Source organism: Agelaius tricolor, unplaced genomic scaffold (genome assembly GCF_023055355.1).
Source record: "Agelaius tricolor isolate 1412-34295 unplaced genomic scaffold, bAgeTri1.0.p SCAF_2, whole genome shotgun sequence".
Lineage (NCBI taxonomy): Eukaryota > Metazoa > Chordata > Aves > Passeriformes > Icteridae > Agelaius > Agelaius tricolor.
The window spans coordinates 46,733,845-46,752,803 of NW_027269262.1; the positions used below are offsets into that span (position 1 = coordinate 46,733,845).

The 18,959-nt window shown below is 39.3% G+C and overlaps 1 protein-coding gene across 1 annotated transcript in view; it reads left to right on the forward strand.

The window, feature by feature from the left end:
• MYOM1 (myomesin 1) overlaps nt 1–18,959 on the forward strand; it is a 105,395-nt gene that overhangs the window by 31,760 nt on the left and 54,676 nt on the right. The window contains exons 3-4 of the mRNA XM_071417810.1: nt 8,773–9,264; nt 17,395–17,532. Coding sequence (XP_071273911.1) covers nt 8,837–9,264; nt 17,395–17,532 — 566 coding nt within the window. The 5' untranslated portion in view covers nt 8,773–8,836. The remainder of the gene's footprint in view (nt 1–8,772; nt 9,265–17,394; nt 17,533–18,959) is intronic.

Here is an 18,959-nt window from a genome sequence, read left to right on the forward strand (position 1 = left end):
CGGCTGAATGACCTGGAGGAGATGGATTTGCAAGTTTAGGATTCACATTTTGCTGCTGTTGTTTAACCTTACACTGAATTATGAGGATTTCTTTGGGTATAAAGATGCTGGGTTGTCTATGGCAGTTATGAGAAATGAGGCAGGGGTCCTCTACTTCCTTCCAGTCACTGAGGGGAGAAGGCTGCTGCCACTTTGCAAGTGTGTCCAGCTGAGGGGATGTTCAGTGGAAGAGGCAGGAATGTGCTAACAAGACATTGACAGTTTCTGCTAGAAAGCCAGAAACAAGCTTTAGCAAGGAAAAGACAGATGAGGGACTAGAAACATTCAACAGCTTATAAAATAACCAAATCCCAGTTGATATTCAGAAAGTCAGTAAAGGCTGAGCTCTCATCTGTAGGACTAGTGTTATACTGAATTCTAGAATTTTACTGTAAACAGCTCTTTATTATTTTTTTTTAATAAAGGGCTTTGTTAAGCCACCACAACTTCTCCTATAAGTCACTTGAGCTATAAGATCATAGGTAAGTTACAAATGTTAAGGTGAAACATCCCCTGGAAAGGATTCTGCAAACCTGTCCACTTTGATTTCTTGCATGTTTTCCTGAACCATCCAATACTGACCATGATCAGACAGAAAACTGATCTTGCCCTCGAGTCTTTGAAGCACCTTATTTTAGTTCATGCCAGTCCCTTTTGTTGAGTATCCAAACTTAAAGTTTCTTAGAAATGAAAAGAACTCATCCTACAGCATGGATGGAGAAACCAGAGTATTGGCCCATCAGATAAAAATCAGGATTAATCCATTTCAGAGTTAAACATACTGCTGCCTTTGTGGAATATAAGTGCACTTGAATCTGAAGTCACTAGCTATAGCAGATATTTTAAGTTACTGAAAAAAACTATTCAAATAATTTGATTATTTGAATATTTGTGAAATGTCTTGGTGGGTTTGGCAATTGTTTCATGATCATTTGGTGCTACAGCTTATGCTGTTGATGTTTGAACTACTTCATTTAAAGTTAAATCACACCTGGGAAATAATCACCAAAAATTGTCTCTGATATGCATGTTCACCCATCAGATCCTAATATTAGTTCCTTCTGTTCTTTTCTTTAAATACTAAACAGTCTAATGTTCACCTCTTTGTATTCACCAGGTCTTTTTGCATTCACCCCCAATTTCTGGAAGATTTTCTTATTCATGATTGATGTTTGAAATTTGAAGGTCTGTCCTGCAGGGAGTGTTGAATAAAGCAATATATGAATTTCTGATGCAAATTTCCCTCAAAACTTAGTTCTAATTTTTTGAACCTAATTGTTATATTGGACATTATTTCAAAGGGTGATGGCTAAAGAGCTACAAACATTTTTTGTTTCTTCTGTTAAGACATAGCCACTATCCTTTCTTTTAAAAGAAACATTTGATTGATTCAAAAGTATTAAATCAATTAATATGAGGACAAAAAAATGGAAGATGTTCTTGTGTACTGGGTACATTTGTGTTAGCTGTGCCTGAGTGATTGTGGAAATGATTATTATAATACCTGAGGCAATTGCTTTGTATTATTGCAATAGTAGCTTGCACTTCACTAAGATGATATCTACAGATTGTTTTCTTTGTAATGACATAGTTCAGTTATATGGTCTGTGGATAACAGAAAAGGGAGTGACAATCAGTGCAGTCACTGTTTTTAGTGCTCCCCAGGGGCCATTGGAGCTCCTCACAGCCTCTATCAGGACCTGACAGCCAGTGCTCATCCCACTGCCCCAGTCACAGACATTGGGCACCTCTGTTTGGCCAATATCCTGCCTAAACTATTTAACTCATATGTTGAAGCATATTACCTGCTTCTAAAAGCTGCATACCTAAGTGGCAGCGGCTCAGATATTGTACCTCAGTCAAGTTTTCTGGGTTTGGGTTATCTGCAGTTGCAGATAACAGTTACCAGGTACTACTCTGGTCCTTCAGCAGTCGTGTGTCAAGGTATTTCGGCCAGCCTTTCCAAGGTACAAAGCTAAACACAGCAATGATATTAGAAACTATCCATCATTATTGGAACAAAGATATTGAAAAATCTGAGATGTTTAGGAAAGAATGATAAAATGCGGGACGACATTTTACAACCATCTGTTTTGATATGGAATTTAAAATGACAAGAGATACTATGGATTAAAAAAACCTAAGTGCCAAAAGCACTTATTTAAAGAAATTAAAAGAATTTTCTTTTGGAATAGCTCCAGGAATCTGCTATACGCTCTTGGGGTAAGGTTTTATTATGGACAGAAATCTTTACAATGTTACAAAGGAAAATAAATGCTCTCAGCAACATTTTTATGTGACATTTCCAGTTCCAGAGAGACACTGTAGAATAAATGTTGCTAATAATGGTAAGGCAAATATTTCTGTATGATGAAAAATTGATCTAGGCACCAACAGTCAATAGCTTGAGGCTTTTGGAAAATTTTCTATCTGTATTAAGGAGACAGTGGTCTTGTACTTGGTTCTTCAGATGTGAGGCCAGACACTCAAGCTGTTGTAGGCTGCACCCAGACCCTTCTGTTAAAAGGTTGACTCCTTGTTAAATATATGATCTGAGTGATGTAGAGAATCAACAGAAACCTGGATATTAATACCTTCTTATGAGTGAAGGCAGGGAACACTGAACTCCCTTCCCTTCAGTGGGTTATGAAGATGGCTGGTTGGAGTATAATGGACAATAGCACATCTTCCTAAAGTGATTTTTTTCCTTGATAAAAATCAATTCAGAAAACTGGACCCAAGCTTGAAAGCAAACTCCAGAAGACAACACACATGCTCAAAGCCTCTGCTCTCCAAAAACTGTTTTGCTAGATTTATTTAAGATTATACTCAAATGAAAGAGATGGACCAGGATGCTGTGGAATTTGACTTATGCCCCCAGCTACAGGATGCTGTAGCTCTCAAATCTTCAGTGGACAGTCTGGAAAGCTTTTTGTTCTGTCATGTCAGGTTCTAAATTAATATTCCAGCTTTCCCATTCAGAAAAACAAACTGGTCTCCAGCACTATGTAGTTCTAATTAGGAGAAGACAGAACTAATATTCCCTAAGGGTGTCTCTCCCAAGCCCAATGTGACTAAATACATTTGGATGCAGAGTGCTGCAGGGATTCTGAGGCTTGTCTAGCTCCAAATGATTTAAAATATGTACTTTGATATTCAAATAGGAGTTCAGTGATTTGAAATTAGCTGTGGATATTTTGCCATAATAAAGCTAGATCTGAAATTGTGTAAATTTAAGGGGCAAAATAATATTTTGCTGTTACACTTTGTATCTCCCATTCTATTTACAGAATGAACGGAGGCAGCACAGATATTGAAAACTGTATTGAACTTCATAGTGCCATTATGCCTTACAAATGTTGTTCAGATTTTTATCCCCCACGTGTAAGCTATACAGATTGTCTTGCAATTAAAGCAGAGAAATGTGATGTTTAATTGTTTTCATTTCTCTACATCTTCCTGTCTTCTTAAAAAGCAATTTCCCTGTCATTAAGACTTTTACGATGTCAGTGAAAATGACCCATGGCAAAGGAGTTGATCAGGAGTTGTAATGCAGTCCAGGAGTCTGTCCACTGAGACTCCATCTACTATAACTAAAAATATACATTATAGTCCAGAGCCTATAGAACAGTGGCACTGCCACTGGCACAGCATTCTGAGGGAAGAAAAGCTTGTATTAAGGTGCCTGGTTTCCATTCTGCCTGTTCCAGATTTGGCCAGTTCCAGTTTCCTGAGCCACAATACAGTTTCTATGACTGCACAACTTTTTGCTGGCCATAGTTTCTGTCCTCATGAGCAAAAACCAAAAGTCCAAACGTGTGGTGCGCCTGAGCAGCTCCTGGTGTGGGAGGTGAGGAGGCTTCTGAACTTACTACATGGTGGAGCACCAGGAAGGAGGCAGTGGCTCCCCAGGGAAGAAGTAGCTTGTGGGGACAATGAAGGGATTTAATGTAGAATCAAGGTGGTGAGGTGAAGATGTTGATGAACTATTGTAGAGAAAAGCCTGGGAACCTCTAGCCTTGTCCAGACCTTTTTCTGGTGGTTACACCCATAAAGGGGATGTGCTAGCAGAGCAGGAGAATCTGGCAAGTTCTTGGTTGTGTTGCATGTCAAGTGTGAAAAGAAACTATAGCAGAACTGAGAGGGTTAATATTTCTGTCGATGCAAATTAGCAAAATAAAATGCACTAATCGCTTTTATTGAAAGCTAAATTTACAGTGCAGAGGTAAATTGTATTTACAATGAGGTCACACTGCATTCCACCTGTTAGATCTCAGATGAGATCTAGATTACAACAGAGCTTGTTCTGATGTAATATTCAGCCACACTGATTACTCATTTTTATGCCAGAATGCTGGGACCAAAATGAAAGAAGCCAAGCCCATTTAATTATTCCTAGAGGTAATACTGTTTAATTTGGAAACAAAAAGTTGGATTTTAGAGCTGCATTGTTTATATCTACTTAAATGCCTCATGAGGTCATGTTCTTAATTTAGCATTTTATCTTAATGAAGAAGATAAAAAAGTAACTGTGTCAACAGAACAAAGAAAATACATTTCTGTTGAAATGTAACTCATATGGCTTTAGAGAGTCTTGATAGATTGTCTGTCATTAAGCTGAAATATTTATGTTACATGTGCTGTGGCTTGGCATTGAAAAAAGAACCAATAAAATGTTCAAATTCTTGTACCATAGCAAAGGTCAACATAGGGATTGGTCTTTCCTAGTTTCTGGTTCATGATGCAATTTTTTTTCCTCTCTTCCTAAATCTGATTTAACTAAGGAAAAGAAATCCTAGAAATAATTTTTAATTGGAATGCTGATTTTATGCAGATTTTAGTGAGGATATTTTAAAGGGAGAACTCTGTATCTCCTTTAGTTTGAGGCTGCCGTCATCATGTCTTTGCACAGAGATAGTACAGGGTATCGGTATCTGTCTCTGTCTCTCTCCCTCTTCCATGCTATATTTATAGCATCCCCCTGGCCATAAAAGGTCTGGACTGGGGCTCTGACATTCCACTGACTGCAGGCATTATTTTTGTTCTGGACCTTGAAGTCCAGTCCTTACCCCTCGTCCTAACTACCTCCTTTCTTTGCTGGCTTCATTGTTGCTGTATTTTTGTGCTATTCATCCACTTGGGAGCTCTTCCATTTGCTGTCATTCATTTGGATCCTGGTAAGTGGTTTTTTTATGCCGGAAGGTTTTATGTGTTCAATTATTTTTAATCTGAATCTGTAATGCCAAGCTGATTGTAGCTCCCTTTATTCTTCATAGCTCAGCAGTTGAGGGATTTGTGGATGTGAATTGGAGACATCTGAACGTTCAGCTGTGAAACAAAAGAAAGTAGTGCAGTGGCTCTTTTATTTTCACTCAGCTATCTTTGCATATTGTCACAGTACTCTCAAATGAAGCCTGGGTTACTGAGATATAGGAGGAGTTTGTCATGTACTCTCCTGTGGGCTTAGAGAATGTTTAAATAACTTAAATATTTTCTCGTTGCATAGGATGTTATCTTTTCTCTGCTTACAAGAATTTCTTTTTTTAAAATCTATTTCACTGTTTTCATTGATTGATGGAGCAGATCTTTAAAGAATTACACAGACTGATAAACAGCACAAGAGCTTATGCCAGCAGAATCACTTCCTCTAATGTGTAGCTATGAACTATGGACAAGTACAGAACTCTGTCCGCTCAGTAATTTTAAATACTCAGTTCAACAGCTGCTAAAATATAGCTCCAAAAACTGTGAATTCATCTGACTATGGCCACTAATACTTTTAGGCAAAGCTCTGAAGTGCTACACTGATCTTGAGAGGGAGTGGTTGCCCTCACACTGCAGGGGGCTGGTTGGTGCGCACAGACCAAGTGGGTGCAGGTAGCATAGATAAAACTTAAGAGATGGCAGTCAGTCTGATAATCAGGCAGTGCTCCAGGTAGGAGCAAAGTCCTTGGAAGTTTCTGAGTTACTTGTCATCTCTGATAGCAACACCCTACTGTATCTGATCAGACTAATGTAACCAACTTATCCTGGCCTGTGAGCAATCCGTGATGTTTCAGAGGAAATACAAAACATAACTCATGGTGTGATAAAATACCTATGAAAGGAGTTTCCCTTTACGTGATGTGAGTCAGTGCTGGTCTTTGATTTGAACCAGGAGAGCTGACTTAGTGCTCAGTGCCTGCCTTACTATCACAGTCCTTACTCCTATCACAGACTTTTACTCCTGAGGACAGCAAGATCCAGACCTTTCCTGTTTGGAAGAAAAATGTTTCCTTTGTACATTTTAATTTGTTCTTCTGGTTTGACAAAATATAAATGAAATGCCTCGTTTAACTTCTTAATGGGCAACACATGCAGTGCTTCATACTTGTGGATCGCCTTCCATACTTTGAAGCCTGGAAGGCTGTGGGAATGCCTGAGCTGAATGCCTGCTAGCATTGTGGCTGTTGTATGAATGGTGAAGCCAGCCAACACTTCAAATAAAGCTGGTGAAGACAAACCATACTACTCTGTAGAAGGAAAACAGGATGTTCCCATGTTCCTTCCCTTTCAGTGTGCAAGACAATATTCTTATGTATGCCTTAACCTTCCTAGGCAGTGATCACAATGACTTACAAGTCCAAACCCAGCTCTGCAGAGGTAGAAGAGGGAGGCAATGGATAAAAATGAAGAAAAAAGTCTTCTGAAACTAGGGAAATACAGAGGAACTACATACTACTGGTGGCTAATAAATAAGTAACAACACAAAATACTGACAGGTATTAGAAAAAAAGAATGCTAGACATTCTTTTTTCTAAAAATTGTATTATTTTAGACTGATATGAAAATATAGCCAGCATTAGGAATAAGAGAGTTAAAAAGGAGCATAAATTTTTTGACATAGAGACCAATGGGCTAACGCTCTTTCCCATTTCTCCTTCTTCCTCAGATAAAAATAAAGTAAATGTATAATCTGGTCTCCTTGAAGTCACAGTTTTGCTGTGGTGAGGATATCAGCAACTTCTTTTACATAAAAAGTTTCTGAATAAATTTCTTCCTTGTTGACTTCCTGCAACTAAATAATCAAGTTATCCTACAAGGAGCATTTCCCTTGTGAAATGCCTGAAATAGAAGAAAATTTTCCTCCTTGTTTCTGGTTTTTTTTGGGTTTGGGTTTGGTTTCTGGTTGTTTCTGGGTTTCTTTCTCATAATTTGCCTTGGTTAGGGCAAATACCTCTGCAGTTGTCAAAGAGAATAGTTTGAAATTTGTTGACTTGCTATCAGAACCAAATACTAAACAAAAAGCCAAGGATTGAAGTCTAGGGGGCATAAAGACTGGGGGAAAAAAATCACAGAATCACAGAATATTCTGAGTTGAAAGGGACCCACAAGGATCATCACCCTGCACAGGACAGCCCAAATTGTATATCTAGACTTTCATGAAGTCATGATTGTCTTCCAGTTCTGTAAGTGTATTTTAAGTCCAAACATTAAATAGTTTTTCATTAATATGAAGAAATCACGAAGCAGAACAATTTTCCTACTCTTGTGATTGATATTAAAAAAAACCTCCCAAAACAATAACAAACACCTCTCACCCTTGTTTTTGGATCTTCTTTAAATCCTTGTTAACATTTCCTTATTGTAGCTCACTTCTATGAGCTACAAAAGGTCGCCTAATCAGGAACCTTTTCAGGGACAATCCTAGTAGCCATGTGAGCCTAAAAGAAAGAGAAAGAAAGGTTATCATATGGATTATTTGAGGCAAACTTGCATGTCAAAGTAGAAAAAGTCAGTTCTAACAACAGCAAAATTAAAAAGCAAAATAATGATGGAACTGCTGTTTTTAAAACAAACAAGCAGACAAGGGAAATACTTTCTGCACTCAACTTTCATCCCATTTTGAGAGGGGAACTACCTTTCACCTGATCAAAATTTGCACTACAAGTGACTACAAGACAATCAACTGATGACATGCAAATTAAAATTAAATGGACCAATTATCTGGAGGAAGGGTCTTGGCAATCTTGAACATGATATTTAGGTTAAAAGAAAAGGATTTGCATTGCGGAGCATGATATTATTTTACCCATTGCATATAGACTGAATCCCTGATTCAACTGTAAAAGTATAATGCACAATAACCCCTTTTAAATTGAACCCTGGTATCACATACAAAACAATCACTGTAATGCACATTTAGAGAAAAACTGACTTCCTTCTCAATCTTAGTGTTTTTATTCACTGTTGTAATAATAAATGGAAGATTAAATTCAATCTGAAAATTGGATTACAAAAATAAATGAAATGTTCATATATTTTTGTTTCAGCTTTTATAGTTTTTTGTTGAATTTGCTCATGCCTTTAAAAGTAATTTATTACTTTATTATCTCTATTGTAATTGAACAAAATTATTTATACTGTCTCTGAAGAAGCCAGGCACACAGAGTTTCATTAGTTTGCAGTAATAAATGAGCACATAAAACTTGAGTAGTTAGCAGTAGCAGGGAGCCAACTACAAATGAACAGATGCAAGAGTGCAAAGGTCATGATGGGTGACATGTGAGCATCTTGAAACCTGAATATGAACCTGTCTGAAAGTCTAAATCACATCACAAAAATATAACTCTAAAATCATTGCAGTTGATTTTTCAAGTTCAGTGTTAGTTTGCGTGAAGTTGGGTATTATTTGTATGCTAACTCAGGAGTTTCCTTGACGGTAGTCCTTATGTTTGACCTGTTCTTTTTCAGACATTATCCTGTTTATTTACACTCAGAAAAGTGCAGTGGAACCCAAAATTCAAAGGCAGCACCCATGATGTCTTTACCATTCTACCAAAGACACCACGAGCACTATGACCGTGCGTACCGCCACAAAGCGCTGTCATCCACTGTGAGCCAGTACCAAAAGGAGACAAAGAGCAAATCTGCCGTGTATGCCCAAGGATCCGCAGCTTACGCCAGGGGCTCCGCAGCCTATCGCCACTCGTCTGCAGCTGGCTTCAGCCTTGACTCCTCAGCAGCTTACAGCCATGGCTCTGCAGCCTACGGCCTGGAGTCGGCAGCCTACAGCCATGGATCCACAGCCTACGACAGCTCTGCCGCGCAAAGCAAGAGGTCTGCTGCCTACAGCCTTGACTCTGAGTCCCTCAGCACCAGCTCAGCTGCCTACAGCCATGCATCTGAGTCCATCAACAAGCTGGCTGCAGCCTACAGGCTGGGATCTGAAGCCTACAGCTTTGGGTAAGATAATCCATCTTCGAAACAGCGTCCTGGTAGAAAAATGTCCAACCACTTCCCATTGAAAACAATGGCAAAACTCTTCTCCTCCTCCACATAAAGTTTCTCTATAACTTGGCATTAATGTATTTTCCTGGTCCAGTGTTTTCCCTTGGCTTTGGCAATGGGAAGGACCATGGTCAGCTTAGTTTGTTGAACTAATCTATGTGTGATGCTTGGACTGTCATACGAATAGCACTGGCAATGCTGATGTGGCTGAGTGCTGACTGCAAACTGCTTAGGCATGAGCTACTTCTCCGTCCAAGTTGTTTAGCCACATTAATACAGCTGAACTTAATGTGAAGAATTGCGATAGCTTTGGATTGAGGCTGTCTCTTATCTGGCTGGAGGTTGGAGTAGTACAAGAACTCAAAGCTCTTCATGCAAATTTGAGTTGATGTGACCATATATGATTAATTCTTCTTTGGCCTAATAGTTTCCCTTTTGTGCTGAGTGATTCAAGAAACTGTAATTGTCACACAGTATATTGGTTAAGGCATACTGTTTCCAAACCTGTCCCATTTTACAAGAGAAGAGTAGTTATGCTCAGCTTGTATAGCTTTTTTTAATATTTAAGGTAATAAATATTGCTCAAGCCATTACATTAGCATAATATTTTTGCTATAATAGCCTCATATTATTTGTATGCATATATCTCAGAGATTTACAGAAATTAGAGAAGTATTAAAGTAAGATTAGAGCAGCTGTTAGCAATAGAGGAAACAATCAACAAATTATAGCTCAAAACATCTGCTTGCTGTTATATTAATGTAAAATTAAGAGTATCATTAGCAGAGCTGATCAAAACTTGTCCAGCAGAAAATTTAAATTTTGAAAACTGAATATGCTCCCAGGATTGTGGATAATGGTGAAATCTTGGCCAAAACCAATGAAAGAAGGGCTACATGTACCACAGTAAACAACACCTTGTGATTTCAGCCTTCACTGAAATCTTGGCTTTCAGAAAACTCAGGGTCCGATCTCTATTTGCCAGAGTTTGTTCAGGAATTTGATCCTCAGGCTGTTACAGTCAAGGTGAATGACTTGACTTAACTCCTTACTGCAAGAAAGGCATTGAGTTACTGGAGTGTGTCCAAAGAGGGGCAACAAAGCTGATGAAGGTTCTGGAGCACAAGTCTTATGAGGAGCACCTGAGGGAAATACAGTTATTTAGCTGGGAGAAAGGGACACTCAGGGGAGGCCTTATCACTCTCTACAGCTGTCTGAGAAGGTAACCACGCAGGGCTTGGTCTCATCTCCCAGGTAATGAGACAGGATGAGAAGAAATGGCCTCAAGTTGCACTAGAGAAGGTTTAGATTGGATATTAGGAAATATTTCTCCACTGAAAGGGTAGTCAGGTATTGGAATAGGCTGACCAGGGAAATGCTGGAATCATCATTCTTGGAAGTGTTCAAAAAATGTGTGGACACACACACTTAAGGACATGGTTTAAGGGTGGGCTTGGCCATGCTGGGTTACTGGTTGAACCTGATGATCTTAGAGATTGTAATGATTTTATGATTCTGTAGCTGATTGTCTTAGACTGGGTCATATCCAGGCTTTGCTGTTGAAACACTTTTACTTGTTCAGATAATTTACCACTAAGAAAGCAGTGAGAATCTCATTTATAGTCTGCTGGTGAAGGGAAGAAAACTGGAGGTGCTGGGACTGAGGGTTGTGCTTCCAAAGGGTGCTGGGTAAGGGAAGATATCCCAAATTTCTGCAGCAATGCAGCTGTGCCTGCACTCTGTTGCTGACGCTAACTCAAAGCTTCCTTCTTCTTGAAGAAAAGGTTCTCATAAAAAAAGAACTTCAAGTTATAAAAAAATGATTGTTAAAAAAACCTGTTTCTGAGTCCTGTTTGCAAACACTTCAGCTGTCACACAAGTTTCCTCTGAAACCTGTGTGTTCTCATTAAGAATAACTCTAATGTCAACAGTATAATATTGAAGGAAATGAAATTTCTTAGTTGAGAGAGAATTTAAAACATTTACTGAGGTTTTGCTTGAGGTAAAAGTTTTTGGTTTAAAGTAGCATATTTGCATATATAATACTCTGTATTACAAGACTTGCCAATAGATAATTCACAGATAAGAATGTCTCAGCTGCAACTTCTTTATTTCTGTGATCCTATTATTGTATTGGAGAAAATTCATTGCTGCTGCCTAAGACAAGGACTCCGGAGATTAGATACATGGGATTCCAAGCTCTCTTACACAAAACTTAATTAACACAGGAGACAATATTTCTGAATGAAAATCTCAGTATTTAACTTGGGTTTATGGTTAATATAGCCTCTATGTTGGTATTTCTTTTTTGCAGCCCCTATTTCTGCAATTTGCAAGAGGTAAAGTGGAAAAAATGATGCAATTCTACAATTAAATGTAGTTCAAATTTGAAGAAATTCTTACCAAATTGGTACTGTCTTTCCCAATAAGCCAAAATACTTCAAGGGGTAATGTGGAGACAACAAGTGTTACTCAAATAAATTAGGAAAATCAAAGACTTTCTGTTTTCATCCATATGAAAAGAATGGTGTAGAAAAAAAAAAAAGAGACTTCAAAGTCTTTCAATTTTCTAGAAGTAGAAAACGTTGAATTGAAATGCTGTATATAAATGACCTGAACAGTAGAGTGTTTGCTTAAAACCAGAATGGACACACAAATCCAAATCCACACAAAATTTTTCAGCCAAGAATTGTTGATTGCGTATCAGTGAATATTAGCATCAAATATAGATTTATGCATAATGGATATAGTTTTGAAGATAAACACCATTAATCCCAACAGGAAAACTCAAATATTAAGTTTTTATTCAGGTTACTTCTTTTTTTTTTATCTAAAGTAGCTTCTGGTAAATTAATATTTATTGCAAAATTTAGGTCTCATCCTTTTTTGTAGTCACAGTACAGGAAAGATTTCATGAAGCATTGGTGTTGACATGCAGCTAGTGCTATGTGAGGAATTTATCATGAGGAAAGCAGTGGAGAAGGACTAGGAACTAGGTAACCTGCAAGACCTTGACCTGGTCTCATCTCCCAAGTTCTGTGACATTGAAGCCTTGCTTGAGTGGAAAACACTCCCAGGGTGTGAATACAGGCAGTTTGAAGGAGCCACAGCTTGATTTTTCAGGATGATGAAAAATTTTCACTGTGCAAGTGGCCTGTCCTCCACTTTTCAAGTCTTCTTCACACCACAACAGCTTGAAGGTCTACAGGGAGCAAAATGAAAACTGGCAAAATCAAGAGCAAGTGTGAAAGCTTGCAGCTCTGCTGGTTGCAGTTGGCCAAAGGTGCAAACCTCTGGGCTCCCAAAAGAAAGGGCATCTCACCATGTAGAGCTTGCCTCTTCACACCCAGCCCTCCCCACCAGCTTATGGGGCTGTCTCTAGCCAAGCACTTCTTCTTTGGCTTCAGCAGAGGCAGGAAAAGTGACATGTGCTGCTTCCCTTGAGGCTCTGTTCAGGTGAGGGGTGCATGTCTCCCACAAGCCGATGTTGTGGCCACACATCCTCTTCCCCATCCAGCCCTTGGGGGCTGCCAGCATGGGCAGGTTGCTCCTGTGGGAAACCTGGCTCCTGGCTCCTTCTTCCACAGCAGTGCTCCATCCTCTGTGTGCTTCTGAGATTTTAGTCAGATCTGCCAAAGCTTCTTATAGAACGGCAGGGCTGTCAAACAGGGCTGCTGGATTAAACTCATTTAACTCCTTTTTGTGGAAGCTCAGTGATTTGCCTTTGCTCAAACTTTCACTGCTTTTCCATGTGTCTGGCAGTATTGTCTCCTGTCTAGCAGTATCAATAATCCCATTGTGCCCATTGTGTCACAGACAGATTATCTGCCACCAGAAGGGCCAGATACCTGCTTAGAGGGAAAGCAGAAGTTACTGGTGTGACTCAGGCATTTGCATGTATTTTGCAGGTCAGGCAAAGCAGCAAAGAGGACATGGTGTAATTCAGGTGTACCAAGCAAAGAGAGGAAAAATGCCTTTCCAACTTGCCATTAATTGGGCTGCCAGTGAGAGCTAATGCTCTCCTGAACAACACTGTAACCAGGATCTGGACAAGGCTGAGTAAATAGTACACTTCCAGAAACATTAGAAGACCATGATCCTGGCACTGCTCATCCTTTGGTTTATTATAGGTGAGGGTTAAGAAGCTGGATTCCAGATGTCATACTCAAGCATGGAAATTGTTTTAATGAGACCTGCTATGTGGAAACAATTCCCCTTCAAATGAAATTGTTGTGGAAGCTGTGTCAGGGAATATTGCCAGCAATATTGCCTGGGCTTGTGACAAACCTGTCAGCAACTTAAAAGTCACCAGAGAGCATTTCTCATTTTTAGAGGCTGAATTTAAAGAGTTCTTTGCTGAAAATAATTTCTTTTTCCTTTCCTATAACTGGGTTTGCCGATCCTCTATCTCTATCTCCTATTTACAGTAAATGAAAATACTGCATATTAGGAAAAAAACAGCTGCTAAAAAGAGAGCCTGGACAGGGCTTTGTAGCTAATGGAGCTTTTCCAGCAGGTACAGCTGGTGCAACCATTGTGTATACCACTCTCTCTTTCTGCTTAGGACAAGATACATGGTTTTTTTAGAGGTGTAAAAGAGCTTACATGTGCCTTTTCATGCAGGAGTGACATGACTAAAGAATAAGGTGTTGTGGTCTGCTTCCAGAATACATTTCTACATCCACTGGGTTCAGACTCTCTTTGGGCAGTGTGGGAGACTTGTCCCTTCAGGCACAGAAACAAGGGTAGTGCCAACATATTCTCTGTCTGAGGATAAGACATCAAGAGAGAACAAAAAATCTGTTTGGGAGTTGCAGATGCCCTGCACAATGTTTTCTTTAGCTCCTCTTTAGGCTAGAGGGAAAAGTTAATAGCCTCTCTTTCTTACATCTCTACAGAACAATGCCTGTGCCTTTTACAACTCTAATGAAAAACCAGGAAAATGCTGGCATTGACATTTTAACATGCTGGAAACCACCCTGAAGTAAGGACAGTAGGCTTCGGTCACCAACCTTGATAAACCTGTACAGATAATATCTGACCTGGGAAAAAAATATACATATGCTAGCTGGGCATATCAGATGAGGCTGAAAGATGTTAAAAGGTCATGGTACTGTTCCTCCCTATGAAACTAGAGAGCACTGATACCCTGCTCTTGCTCCTCTGGGGAGATTCTGTTCCACATATCAGGTAAAAGGTTGGAACGTTTTAATATAAAGGGCAAGATTTTAGAATCTGGTTCAAGAAACAGAGTCCTCCTTTGGGCCACCTAAATAATGGTTTTAGGCAGGATTTTGTTTTTGTGTTACACAGGAAGAAATACTAAGAACAAAGGAAAACAGGGAAATAAACCTTATAACAGAATAGTGTTTAACCTATTCTCTCAAGCAAAGAGCTCCATTTGAATATGTTTCTCCTAGCCTTCATCTAGCTCTGCCAGAACAGAAGCAAATGATAGAATTTAGAAAGGAGAAACATTTTCTGCTGCTTCAAATTTATTTTTCTAATCTCTTGGTTTATGCAGTGTAATTCTAAAGAACATTTTGGAGTGACTCAAGGTATCCCTCTGAAAACATCAGCTGGGTGCTGTGGTATGGTCATTAAGGTGAGATATTCAACTTCAAACATGTGGAATGTTTGAGGGAAAAAACAGCCTCCAAACAAACAGAACCTGTAGCAATTTATTCTATTTATAAATCTATTTATAAATTTATATTTTTATAAATATAAATTTATATTTATATAAATATATATACATATATACACCCTAAGGAATATTTATCTATTAGCAATTTATTTGAAAAGGCAATTTGCCTTTTCAAATAGTTTTAAAGAGATATAAAGGAAAGATAGGAAACCCCCACTGCCATACAGGAAAGATATCAACAAAATGCCTAGCAGGGAGTGATGGGAACTGCTATATATGCTTCCCATTAATTCCCTGCATGAATGTGTAATCTGGACCTTTAATGAAAACTAAACTGACTGCAAGACCAATCTCTCCTTTAGGAATAATGTGTTTGTCTGGATTTAACAGTGTTGTAAATACCTGAGCTGAAATTTTCACCACATTTCAACTACATTTATGAAAATAAAAAGTTCCAGACATTTTAATTGAAGTTCAATTGGTAGTGTGATCCTTCATGATCTAAAAACAACTAGGAATGAAGTGGCCTCCTAACAGGTTCAGCCTAAAGCTCTGAGGAAATCTAATGGCTGTCAGAGTCAAAATTCCAGGTTTGACCCATTTTTAAATAGGACAGGAATAAAAGTCACCTGCTAAGTAAAGATCTGCAGCTCCTTACAGACTCTAGTTCAATTAAGAAAAGTAATGAAAATAATTTGCCTTTCATGTTTCTTATCCCTTATTTGATGAGTTGTCCCAGTGCATTTGTGGTTTGCTATAGTGATTGCACCACATCATTGTCCAGCCCAGGAGTAAAGCCATTGCACACCCCATTTCAATGTGTCTCTCTCTTCCTTTTTTATTTTACTCTGCCTGGACTGTTCCCAAGTGTTTTCTGCTTGGATTTTTGTCCCTAAAGCTGGATCTGCCTCTCTTGTACTCCCTGTTAAATCAGGGAGTCCTGGCTGTCCTGGGTAGTGCCTGGTGTCAAAACCCAGAGCCCACAGCATCTCTCTCTGTAGATGTGGTCTGTGCCTGAGCTGACCCAGTGGTGCCTGACATGGAAAACCCTTGGCCCCAGTCCTGCAGTGTGTGCCACAGTCCCTCACGGGCTGTGCCTTCTTTTGTGTGGAAAGCAGGTTACAGGGAGAGGAGGAAGGAAGGAGAAGCAGTGCATGGTTCTTCTACCCCCTGTACTGAGGGTCTCTTGGCAGAAGTGCTGCAGGCTTGGTGATGGTGGCACCTGGGAAGCACAGAGGAATTACATTAAGACAGAGAGCTAGAGAATGGGAGACTGATTTAACAGGAACTGGGCAGGGAGAGAACTCAGTCTGGGCAAAGGGATGGACACAAAGAAATGAAGGAAGGAAAGATGGGAGAATGAAAGTGATCCTTGTCATCTCACACACAGTCTCAGTGGATAGATTACTAGCATGTATTTTGGAAACTAAGCACTCTTCTTGTGTTGGTGGTGGCACTTTTGCAGGGATACAGCCTAAGGGAAACATTAGCCCAAGGATATAATATTATATTACATTATGCATGTGAAGCATTCCCAGGGGCCCAGTGTTAGCATGGGTTTTGATGTATGTGTAACCAGTGTAAGGTATCCAGGGTGTAGGAAGCAGGTTATCCCTGACAGAGGCACATGTCAGGGCTAACGAGCCTTGCTAAGAAACCATCATTCTGCTCCTGTATCTGCACACATAAGCAGGGAGCTCAGACTGTGTAGACAAATCCTCAGACCAGAAGCAGACTCACACGTGATTTTCTGTGGTGATGTTGCAAGACAGGTGAATAGACACTTTGGGGATTTTTTAAAGGCTGACAAATAATTAGCACATTCAATAGATGTGGCAATTAGATATGTGGTGCTTTGGCAAAGGAGGACCAGGTGTTTCAAGCTTTGTTTACACAATTTGTAACTATGCTAAAAATTAACCTAAAGTGATTGCCTCAAATGCGCTTCATGGTCTCCAGAATCCCTCCCAGGCTGGTGAGGACGGGGCGGGGGGGAAGCTCTTCCTCCTTTTCAGTCATCCTCCATTTATCTGTGCTATGTCAACTCTTCTCTTCCCATTGGAGTGGTATGGGAGAGCAGTGAGAATGGCAACACTGCTTTCTGAGCAATGCAGTGCCCTACAATTTCTGTAGAGAGACTTGAACAATCTTCCCAAGTCCCAACCCTAAAGCTATTAAAAGTACATTGCTACCAGGTATATTGCTTACTCTATCTATTCAGATTTAATACCAAGGAGCATAAGTGGTATGTTTGTAATTATGGGGTTGTCAAAAGTACACTTAGTTATATGTTTAATAACTCTGAAACTATGGCTATTAAAAATTATAAATTCTTGATTACAAAACAAGACAGCAAAAAGTTGTAGTACTTTAATTGCATTTTTGAGTGCTTCTTAGCAGCTTTTTTCCTGATTTTAACAATATAATTTTTATTTCAGACTGAAAAATTCCAACTTAATGATAGAAGATCAATCCTATAAGATGAGTCCCAAAGCAAAGAGGGCAAAACAGAGTTTGATATCAGAGAACAAAGAGAACGAAGCCTTAGACTACTCAGTGCCCATATTCACAGGAAGGTATGTTCATTTTCATTTTGTTTGGTATCTTATTTCTGACATTTTATTGACAAATTATAAAATAACAAATCCATTAATCCATCTTTACACTCATGGATCTTATGGTGATAGTTTGCACTTCATATGAATGATAAAAAGAAAAAGAAAAGTCAACTGACTGGCAGAAAATTGGACATTGTTCATCCAGAGCCAGGGCAAAGGACCCTACGTGTCTGGACTTTGTTTTGAACACATTGTCAGGGCCACTTTCTATGAAATGAAAATATAATTAGAACCCTGCCTATTGGGAACCTGGCAAGCATGTTGTCCACATTATTCAGCTTATTCTTTTGGTTTGAAGACTTGTTCTGTAATCAAATCTGTCCTACCAAGCATTAAACATAGAAACAATGAAACAATGTGTTAATATCTTGTCCTGGCACAGGGAAAACCTGGAATAAAACCAAATGCTTTCTCTAATCCATTGTAATGATTCATCCTGATCTCACGTGTTGGTGGTATTTATTGCATGGTTACTACTGATGTAATACATCTTACTGCAGCAGTGTTCTCAGTAAAGCTGAATGTGAACTTTATGTGGAAGCCAGAACCAACAGCAGCAAAGAGGCTCCCCTGCCCTTTTTGGGGTATGGCATAGTGATTTTAGTAGGAGTCTCCAGCAGTTCCAGCATAGTCATTTGTTCAGATTAATACATAGTGGGGTGTAGTGTGGAGAATTATTCCTGGTTAGAGGCCAGGAAAAAATTTTCTTGCCCACCTGCGGTTGAAGAGAAACCTCCCTTCAACCTGTCTTTCCTCTGCAGCACAGCATTTTTTTCAGGGGACACATCCAAGTTGTTCTGGGAGCCAGTGCTTCTCTGTCTACTGCTTCACCAACACCCAAAGGCAGTTCTGCTTTATATCCAAACTTGTGGTTTCACGTGACCTGAGTTCCAGCTTGTCTGTGGAGGATGTTATTGCTCTGGCCTTTTGAGCATTTGTGGTGCTTTTGTGATGAGAACAGTAGCTTTGGGTTTTATTAACTCCCTCCCACTGTCTCAGAGTAATTTTTTCTCACCCCTTGTACATTCCTGTGTTGGTTTCAGTGCTCTTTGATCCAAACAGCATTAAAAAACACACTGCTGCCTTTTAAAAAAATTGCTTTGGAGTTTCATCTGTATCTTTTGTGATAGAAACACATAAAAATGTGGCAGTCTCACAAAACTTGAGATAACATATTCTCAAGGCTTCTCACTACTTTTGCCTCTCAGCCAGTGTTTATACTTATGTAGCAGTTTTGGAGCTCACCATCATCTGTCTCCCATGCCCTCAAGCACAAATATCCTTCCTTTTTATTGTATGTTGAGTCTACACAAGTAAAATTTATAGTATTGGGCAATAGTCAAAAACCACAACTGTTGATTAGTACTTAGCTTTTTTACAGGTCT